This window comes from Primulina tabacum, chromosome 9, assembly GCF_025594145.1.
Source record: "Primulina tabacum isolate GXHZ01 chromosome 9, ASM2559414v2, whole genome shotgun sequence".
Lineage (NCBI taxonomy): Eukaryota > Viridiplantae > Streptophyta > Magnoliopsida > Lamiales > Gesneriaceae > Primulina > Primulina tabacum.
The window spans coordinates 29,896,876-29,907,045 of record NC_134558.1 but is presented as its reverse complement, the minus strand read 5'-3'; the positions used below and the strand labels follow the sequence as shown (position 1 = coordinate 29,907,045).

Below are 10,170 nucleotides of genomic sequence, written 5' to 3'. Positions count from 1 at the left end.
AGCGAGCAGATACAAGCTGGATTTGAAAGGCAAGTATAGTTGTGATATAATTTGTTTTGTTACTAACTTGCCTCAAATTTTTTTGAAGAATGAGAGTATGATATGAATCTGACCAGGCGTCGCGAGCTAACCATTAAAAAGAAATTCAAAAAAACTCCTCAAGGATTCATGGCAAGCTACCAAGAGTATACCAATTAAGTTTAGGATCATTATAATGTCATTCAAGTGTTGAAAGACAAAAAAGAAGGCATCTAGGCCGAGCAAGACGCGCCGCATGCGGGCATTTTTACCTTATTTTTAAGTTTTAGAAGATATTTTACCATGTTTTTTATTAGTATACCTTGTAAGTTGGATCATTGACTTAATTTTGAATATTACTATCAATTTTGTGAGTTTTTCTCTCAAATTTCAAAAGCTTTTACTTTGTTCAAACAACAAAATCAAAATTATCAAAGATACAATCTTTGTAGTGTTTGTCGGTTGTTTTCACACGGTTATCAAAGACGAGTTATTTGAAGGTTTGTCTGAATTTCAATTGTTCTATATCGTGTTCTTTGTTATTAAGCTTTTCAGAGTTTAGGGTGAATAGCACAAACAATTTATTTGTTTCAAAAAGATCAGGACAACACACCGATTCTTTTTTTTTTTTTTTTAATCGAAGACGTGACTTCGTTTTAGATCACGTTTGAAAAATCACATCACTCAATATATACAAAATGATTCGACATTACTCATCAACATTATACTGAGAGAGTCATCAAATCATGATACTTGAGTTTTTAAATTATTTAAAAATGACAAAAACTTGTGTGAGACGGTCTCACGGGTCGTATTTTATGAGACGGATCTCTTATTTGGGTCATCCATGAAAAAGTATTACTTTTTATGCTAAGAGTATTACTTTTTATTGTGAATATCGGTAGGGATATTACTTTTTATGCTAACAGTGTGTGGTTCTTTCAAAATATGAATTTGGAATTGGAATTGGATTTGGAAATTCAATATTTGAAATTCCATTTGGTGTTTGGTTTAAAATTTAAAAATGGTATTTACAAATCTATTTATTGTTTGGAGAAAAAAGGATTCGAATTTAGAATTTTAAAATTTTACTACGCTACCCTTAGAAATCATCTAAACATAAATAAAATTTGATGAGATTTGGATAAAAAAAAGTAATTGTATGTTTTTAAAATCCAAATTCCACCAAATCTTATCAACTTTTATGGTATTTGGATATGCTCATCGAAATCCCATAGAATCCCATAAAATTCTAAACAAACCTGAATTCTTTGTCAAACAATAAAAATAGGATTTTGAAATCTAAATCCCATGAAATCCTCTCAATGTGAATATCGATAAAATTGATCCGTCTGATTCATAAAATCATCTCATCTCACAAGATACTACTCATTAAAAATATTTGAGTTACTAAATTTTTAGATGCTAACTTCGAAAATACTCGTCTATCAAACTAACGGTGCTGTGAGCGATCCTTTGGGAATTTTAAGTACATCTGTGTCTTGAGTTTTGTATTTTCTGTACCCTTCGCCGTATGAAAGATTACACTCTTTTCCCCAGTGGAACTCATAGGTTCCCTGCAGTAAAGATTCCCAAAAGAGCTGAAGAAATCCCTAATTTCGAACCCCAAATCACATGAAACCCTCGATTCGTCCCTCAATTCCCTTACCTAAACTCAGAACCATTGTCCCTGAAACCATCCACCACCTCCAACAAGATGATGACGATAATCTTCTGTCGATGCTAAACGACATCATACGGAGCAAACAGAGCTGGACAATTTCTTTGAACAACCCCTTTGTCTCCACTCGCCTGAATCCGACTCACATCGAGAGACTTATCCTCCAAAATGTTCATGATTCCAGGTTAGTTCTCCGTTTCTTCAACTTTCTTGGACTTCACAGGAGCTTCCACCATTCCACGAAGTCGTTTTGCTTGCTGATTCACTCGTTGGCACATTCGAAACTTTACTGGCCGGCGTCGTCGCTTCTGCAGACCCTTTTGCAGATAAATGGGGAGCCCAGGTCCGTTTTTCGGGAATTGTTTGATTCTTACAGAGGATTCGATTTTTATTCGGTTTATGGGTTCGATTTACTGGTTCAGAGTTATCTTCAGGGTAGAAGAGTTTTGGATTCTGTGCTGATCGTAAGATTGATGAAGGAGTGCGGTTTGTTTCCGGAGGTTAGGACTTTGAGTGCAGTTTTGAATGGGTTGATTAGGATAAGACAGTGCGATATGGTGCTCGGTTTATTTGATGAGTTTTTTGCCGATTCTCGGCTTGAGCCGGATGTTTACGTGTGTACTGCTGTCGTAAGAAGCCTGTGTGAGTTGAAGGATTGTGATAAAGCAAAGGAAATGGTGAGTTGGGCAGAGAAGAAGGGATTCAGATTGAATGTGGTCGCTTATAATGTGTTGATTAATGGGCTTTGTAAAAGTGGGAGAGTGTGGGAGGCAATTGAGATTAAAAAAATGCTGGGGCTCATGGATTTGAGAGCTGATGTTATTACTTATTGCACGCTGGCTCTTGGGTTCTGCAGAGTGGAAGAATTTGTGGTTGCACGAGATTTGGTGGATGAGATGGCTGCATATGGTATTGTCCCAAGTGTGGAGGCTTTATCGAGTGTTGTCGATGGGTTGAGGAGAAAAGTGGGCATTGACGTTGCTTATGACTTGCTTCATAAGGTGTCGAAACTTGGGGTGGTGCCTAATTTATATGTTTGTAATGCCATGATTCATTCTTTATGTAAAGATGAGAGGTTCGATGCAGCGGAAATGATTTTCATAAAGATGAAGGAAATGGGGTTGGTTATGAATGATATTACTTATAACATTATCATTAATTCGTTATGCAAAAGAGGAAAATTGGAAGAAGCCGTTCTGTTTCGTGACAAAATGTTTGATGCTGGAATAACGCCAACCATTTACTCCTATAATATGTTAATTGATGGGTTGTGTAAGTTGGCGAAACTGAATCAAGCCGAGTCTCTTTTTGTTGAGATGAATGAGAAAGGATTGGTACCCGACATTGTGACATATACATCACTAATCGACGGCTTTTGTAAGCAAAAAGGAATGAATAAGGCACTCCGGATATATCATGAGATGACAAGCAAAGGGATTTCACCGAATGTTCGTACATACACAGCACTTATTTATGGTCTCTGTCATTCAAATATGATAGCTGAAGCAAGCATGATGTTTGATGTGATGGTAAAAATGAATGTTGCTCCAAATGAGGTAACATACAATGTTTTGATAGAAGGTAACTGTAAAGTGGGTAACGTTACTAGGGCCTTCGAGTTGCTTGATGACATGATAAATAAGGGCCTCAGACCGGATACATATACTTATCGGCCACTGATCTCTGGGCTTTGTTCTACTGGTAGGGTATCTGAAGCCAAAGAATTCATGGATGACCTTCAGATGAAACATCACAAGCTAAACGAGTTGTGCTATTCTGCACTTTTACATGGTTATTGTGAGGAAGGAAGATTGAAAGATGCGTTGAGTGCTTGTGGAGAGATGGGGGAAAGAGGTATCTTCATGGATCTTGTATGCTATTCTACGCTGATTGATGGGTTTCTGAGTCAGCAAGATGCAAAAGGATTAATAAATACTTTAAAGGAGATTTATGACAAGGGATTGAAGCCAGATAATGTTGTTTATACCAACATCATTGATATGTATGGAAAGGCTGGTAATCTTGAGATGGCTCTGGGCCATTGGGATGTAATGCTCACCGAAGGGCTTTCCCCAAATGTCGTTACATATACCGTGATGATAAATACTCTATGTAAGTCAGGATCTGCGGAGAAGGCAGAGATTCTTTGCAAAGAAATGCTGATAAATGGCATACTACCTAATGAGATCACATACGGATGCTTTCTTGATCATCTTACTAAAGGGGGGAACATGGAAGAAGCTAGGCAGTTGCATACTGCAATGGTTCAAGGGTGTCTTGCCAACACCATCACTTACAATATTCTAATTCAAGGTTTTTGCAAATTAGGCCGTATCGAGGAAGCTGCTCGAATCCTAGTTGAGATGACCAATAACGGTATATATCCCGATCACATAAGTTACTCGACTCTTATCTATGAACATTGTAGGATGGGTGACTTGAGAGGAGCGTTCCGATTATGGGATATCATGCTAAACCGGGGTCTGAAACCTGATTCGATTGCTTACAACTTCTTGATTTATAGATGTTGTATAGCTCGAGAAATGGACAAAGCTTCTAAACTGCATGGTAGTATGGTGAAAAGAGGTCTAAAGCTAACTCAGACAACCAGTGCTTATCTTATTTGAAGTCACCATTTTCCAAGAACCCCAAGCAAGATAAAGTTTCGAAACTAATTATTTTAGATTAATCTAACTGTTTGTAACATAGAATAGAGTAGAAAAGGAGCTGCCTACAATGTAGGACTTGCGACGGGGAGAGCCATTTCGGGACGAAATCTTGTCCAGGGCTATGCAAGATGGTAATGGAGCCTTAAAATGTCAACTTCTCATTTTGGTTTTGTATCTGCAGACTTTGTATTAATTATTCATTGACGATTCATTGGAATAAAATTACGACACACTCTAAACATGCTTCCGATGTTTTTTAGGTTAAGGAATTATCCCAATTATTTAGGACAAAGAAACGAGTCAGAAACAGGATTCACATTCTGTTTCAGTCTCATAATCCTGTTTGTCTGCAAACTTTTGTAAATTGAGAAATGGGGAACCAAGGTTTCAAGTCAACCTAATAACCACATAGGTCGGACTACCGATTTCGACCAAGATTCGAACTCATGTGGAATACGAGGACATCAACAAACACATAAAAGTTTTTAATTGTACATTAGCAATGACATGAGGAGGCTTAATTCAGTTTGGAGGATACAATCAGCAACTTACAACAAGAAAACCAAAAGCAAATTCGAGAAAGACTGCATTTTTGACAAACTGCAATGATGAAAGCCAATAAATAAGTCAGATTACATTTCTGAAAAATAGACGCCAATCCAATGATTGATATCGTCCCCAACCACCATTTCTAATATAAATCCCACAAAATAAAATCAAAATCACGGAATTGGTTCTGGAGTAACGCCAAGAATACAAAATAAAACTTCAGCAACACACCAATATCATAGCTTAGACAGTTTCCATAGTTCCCCAAACTATTAACAGCTCCCGAGTAAAGTAAAATCATACTTCACTGCAACCCTAGAGATGCCTTTAGTTTGCACGACTTTTGAAGACTTCAAGGTCCATCTCAGACGGATCGGTTGCTTGAAGCTCTATCTGAATGCCATCTAATTCCCTCTTGAACCTGTCCTTGGAGCTAGCATAGATCATTTTGTTACGGACCCTCGCAGTATCAGGGGACCTAGGCATGAATATAGGACAAGGAATGGGTACAAGTAAGATAACAAAATGAATAAAATTCTTGGGGATTGTCATTCATCATGTGAAAAGGGACGAAAAATTACCACGCAATAAAGAAAATCCTGCTCTTTGGGACATTCTCTTTGGTAAGAAATTCAAAGTCAAAGACCGCGTATCTGCACTCATCAGCAGGAAGGAAAGTAATGAAGTCATCATAACTTTGACCAGGTTCACCAAGCTTTTCCACCATAACCTGTTTTTGCTTTTCCTCGATCTTATAGACAATGAAGCGGTGTGTCCTTTTAGTTTTCAATTCCATAAATTTTAGTTTGCAATCATCATGCACTGCCATTCCGGATGCTGAATTAGCCTATGTATACAAAATAGGATTCATCTTAACATTATCCTCACATCTAGATAGCATAATAACTTTACATTTCCCATTCAAATATATGGACAAGTGGATGTAAAGGCAAAGGGGAAATGGAGAAAAACGGTAAGATGAAACAGAGAGGATGAACTCTCACAAACCAAAACAGAAAAACAAAGAATAGACACATTTTGGAAGGGAAAACCAAAACTCACTATTGCATAGTAAAACTTGGAAGGAACTAATTCTGGACAATTGTGAAATTTTGGTTCACCAAACTAGATGCAATTGTGTTGAACAATGGTTTTTCAACTAAATTTAAATTTCCTCTGTATCAACACTACTGGAAGGTTGCCACCGAGAACTCTTTATAAACAATAAACGTAAGGGGCTTATATACTATTTGGTAGGTTGGGTAGCTGACTCAGATCATTTGGTAGGTGTGGCAACTACCTGACTCAGATCTTCTGACCTAACTGTTTAAGAGGTATAAGATGTTTTACAAAGACATCGTTCATTGATTTTTACTATTTTTTAATCAGGAGATTTTTTTGTTGATAGGTGTCGATTTAACGTGTTTAACTATGTCATGTTGAGTCCATTATTGCATTGTTTATGTTGTTTCGAGTCCTGTTTTAACGTTTATTTATTGTTTATGCATATTTGTCACTACTCATGTCAATTTATTAATTGTAAAAGTGGCCAAAGTTGAGGCTCGGAGGTGGCGGAATGCAGAACTTGCCAAAACAAGTCGCGCTAGGGCAGTCAAAAATATCACCCAGCACGAATGGACGAAATCCTAATACTTGGACAGCACAAGTCGCGCTAGGCAGTCAAAAATTACCACCCCAACACGAAACTAAAGAAACATGGGGCTGGACAGAACAAGTCGCGCTAGGCCGGTCAAAATTACCGCCCCAGCACGACCCGGAGATAGAAACAAATCTGCGCGGATTTGTTAGGGCCACGAAGGAAAGAAGTTGCGGACTCTATTAACATAAAAAGAAATAAAACCTAGGATTGAGGGGGAGACGACGCAGTCATCAACCGCCAAGGAGAGAAATCTAGACACGTGAAAGAAGGGAGGAGTCATGAAGGACAAGAACCGCAAACACTCGTTTGTCTCTTTTATGCTTATTTTCTCTTTCTTTTTGTTAGGATTGAGGGGATCCTACCCATAGACATCTATGTCGTGATTGGATTTAAAGATTGGATTATATTCTTGAGCATACTTGATTATGTTATTGTGTTTTATTGCATTTTTGGATCATAATCAAATTCGAAGTGTTTTTATGTGTTACAATTAAAACCGACAAAAGATTTTATAATATGATGTGGTAACATAATCCATGGATCAACAACTTGTATAAACATATGAGGTTGGATAAATGTTGATAGTCATAGTCCAATAGATGAAAGCTAGAGGAACGGTTCGTTAATGCAATTGCAGTTGTTAAATAACACAATGACACTAATTTACTGCATTTTGTTAATTAGATTAATATAGCTCGACAAAGTATATTGATAGATTATAAAATCTCGTCAAAAGTATGACTTATGAATTAAAATCCAATCATCATAAAAGATTAAGAGATAAGTGAAATGAGATCCTGAAGATTGTTTGTTTATTATTTTAATTTAAATTATTAATATTGTATTCATTTCATCTCTTTATTTGAATTTCAATTTAGTTTTTTAATTCATTCATTTTTAGTTTTAGTTAGCAAAAGAATTGTACTTGAGATAAATTTGTCACATATCAATCTCGGTGAGTCGATACTCATACTTGGTACACTCTATTAAAACTTGACCCGTACATTTGTTGCAATATCGAGCAGCTTGGAAATATTTAATTGTTATAAATTAAAGTGCTAGAAAATCTCGATCATTTGTCAATATATTAAAAATATTTTCAGTATGATTTAGTATAGTACAAGGCCCCATTTCCTGAATGAACTCAGACAATTGAAGGTACTCTGTTATACAAGACAATTACGTGAAGTTCCTAAATTAAGGTTTCTAATGGCTTTCGGTATTGTAAGGTGTACCTCTTCCATTCACACCGTCATCTTTTCTCTGAAACTGCCACAAAGTTTGACAAGATAAATTACAAAATCTATGATATAAGCAATTTCAGGCCCAGACCGAAATCATTTCGCTACCAAAGTATTACCATTTTCTTGCAGTAATAACAACTTTCCAGCTGAAAATAGAATCCATAAACATTAAACTTAATAAGAATAATCCATTCCAAGATCGATCAACACAAACTTCAGTCATCGCAGAATCCAAGCATAAACTAATGAAACAATAGCAAATCAGGTCTGAAAATCTCGATAAATAAAAAAAATCAAACCAATTACAAAAAAATTCATAGTTGCAGGCATCTAATTAAGCAGATCATGAACATCGCAAATCAGAAGGAGACTAAAAGTAACCGACTGAGTAAACACCGTTAAATATTAATTAAAATTTAAAAAAATAAATGAAATAAAAAAGTAAAAACAAGGAGAAAGAACATGTACCATCGTTGCGAGCTTCGATCGGAGAAGATGGAGGGAATTCGGACAACAGAACCTGAAACGAAAGGATTTAGGGCTGAATAAGCCGCGTCTGTTTTGGAGGAGATTTAGTTAGGGAATATATAAAAAATGGTTTAATCGATATGAAGTAAAATCGAAAATCAAATCAAAAAATCATTATATTATATAAAATAATATTTTAAAATCTAAACAATATAGAATATCAAAATAAAATATAATATTATTAAAATAATATTTTTTAATAAAATCGAAATAATCATATATATAACCAAAAAAATTTAAATATAAAAAATAAATTTTAAATAAAAAAATCGAATTCGTTGTTAAAAAATTAAAATATGTGAACCTGTCGAACCAGTTTTAACCGATCAAACAGTTTTTCAAACAAATTATTATTTATCAATCAAATCGGAATATTATATTAACTATTATTTTTTATTATATTAAAATATTTATCTTCACGTTATTATCTTATCTTTAGATTTAATTTAAAATTTTGTATACATATATAATCGTATATATTGTTATAAGCAAAAATAAGTTAATAATTATTTCAAAATTCAAAAACTATACAAACATCTTCTATTTAAGAGAGAAACGTGACGTATAAACGGAAAAATCTTCACCCTCACCCACCCCAAACACATTTCAAAAATGTTTATTATGTAATAAACAGCAAAGTTCCATAATCTGAGAGTCCCAAAAATTTATTATGTAATATTTCTTCAAATACATGCTCAGAACAATATTTATTATATTATTATATGAGCCCAGTAATTTAAAGATAAAAGGACTTGATTTTCTTAACCATTTGTTGACATTTGTGTATACAACTAGAATTCTTCATCATTTTAGATCTCACAATAATCAGTGATTTAAGTAGTCAAATATCGTCATTATACTTTTTATTAATATTAAAAATTGACATCGAGAATTCGTTAAGGAATTTTTTGTTAGAAAACTTTCATTATGTTTATGTTTTGTTTTGGATTATGCCCAACAAATGACAATTTTTTAAAAAATTATTTTTGTTGGATTTTTATACTTGATAAGACAATAAATAGTTATTTAAAGAAATTCAAAGTCTCGTGTAATTTTAAAGACTGAATTTATGAATTGGTCACTTATGTTGTCAATTTGGCTAGGTTTGTTAATGAAATGAATATACATATTAATTTACAAATGCATTCCAAAATTTTAAGTTATATAATTTATAGCTTTAATAGATTTGAGAAATTTTAAAAAAATTTGTTACATATAATCGATAATCAGTTACACCAAAACATTTTATTTGTGTAGCAAAAAAGATAGAAGAAACTGTTAGAACTTATATTGTTCGACAGATATCACAAACAATAAAAATATCAGAATATGATGTAAAATAGTAAATTTGTGTTTTATCAGAATTAGGTGTTGTGCCAGATGTTACAACATCTCGGAAAACATGCAGCGGAATATTATATTTTGTAACACAAATTGACTTTAAATAAATAGATGGACGAGATTAAATATGTACAAGTATAATACTTGTGCGGTGCTTTATGGCAAAAATAAATCACTAGAAAACCAAACTGTTTACAAAAACATATCACCAGTGATTATAGCAAAAGTCAATTTCCTCAACAAGTTGAGAAAATAAATAGCTTTCTAAAACAAATAACCAAAATAAAATGTTAACAAGAAAGCAAAAACATGATGCCAAAAGGGAATCCACGATAACAATCTTCAGCCAACTTATTTATGGATGTTGTCTGCAGATGTTCCCAACATTCAAAGCAACACGCGATCAGCACTCTTAAACAGCAACGGCTTCGAGAATTATTTGGATCTGAAAATCTCCACTTCGTGTATGTATGTATGATC

The 10,170-nt window shown here is 34.3% G+C and overlaps 2 protein-coding genes across 4 annotated transcripts; one reads left to right on the top strand and one right to left on the bottom strand.

Moving 5' to 3' along the window:
• The first annotated feature begins 1,477 nt into the window (after window positions 1-1,477).
• On the top strand, window positions 1,478-4,614 carry LOC142555145 (uncharacterized). 2 transcript variants are annotated; one of them, XM_075665850.1, is made up of 2 exons: window positions 1,802-2,042; window positions 2,134-4,613. In XM_075665850.1, exon 2 carries the CDS (start codon window positions 2,173-2,175, stop codon window positions 4,324-4,326), a length of 2,154 nt encoding a protein of 717 aa, XP_075521965.1. In that variant the 5' UTR covers window positions 1,802-2,042; window positions 2,134-2,172; the 3' UTR covers window positions 4,327-4,613. The 2 variants fall into 2 exon arrangements, with proteins under 2 accessions (XP_075521964.1, XP_075521965.1); XM_075665849.1 differs by having other exon boundaries at window positions 1,478-4,614.
• Window positions 4,615-4,832: 218 nt separating this feature from the next.
• LOC142555146 (actin-depolymerizing factor 3) lies at window positions 4,833-8,430 on the bottom strand. 2 transcript variants are annotated; one of them, XM_075665851.1, is made up of 4 exons: window positions 8,290-8,411; window positions 7,813-7,846; window positions 5,499-5,764; window positions 4,833-5,395 (listed from the first exon to the last, which is right to left on the bottom strand). In XM_075665851.1, the coding sequence occupies exons 2-4, from the start codon at window positions 7,819-7,821 to the stop codon at window positions 5,245-5,247; spliced, it is 426 nt and encodes a 141-aa protein (XP_075521966.1). In that variant the 5' UTR covers window positions 7,822-7,846; window positions 8,290-8,411; the 3' UTR covers window positions 4,833-5,244. The 2 variants fall into 2 exon arrangements, with proteins under 2 accessions (XP_075521966.1, XP_075521967.1); XM_075665852.1 differs by lacking the exon at window positions 7,813-7,846 and having other exon boundaries at window positions 8,290-8,430.
• Window positions 8,431-10,170: the final 1,740 nt, after the last annotated feature.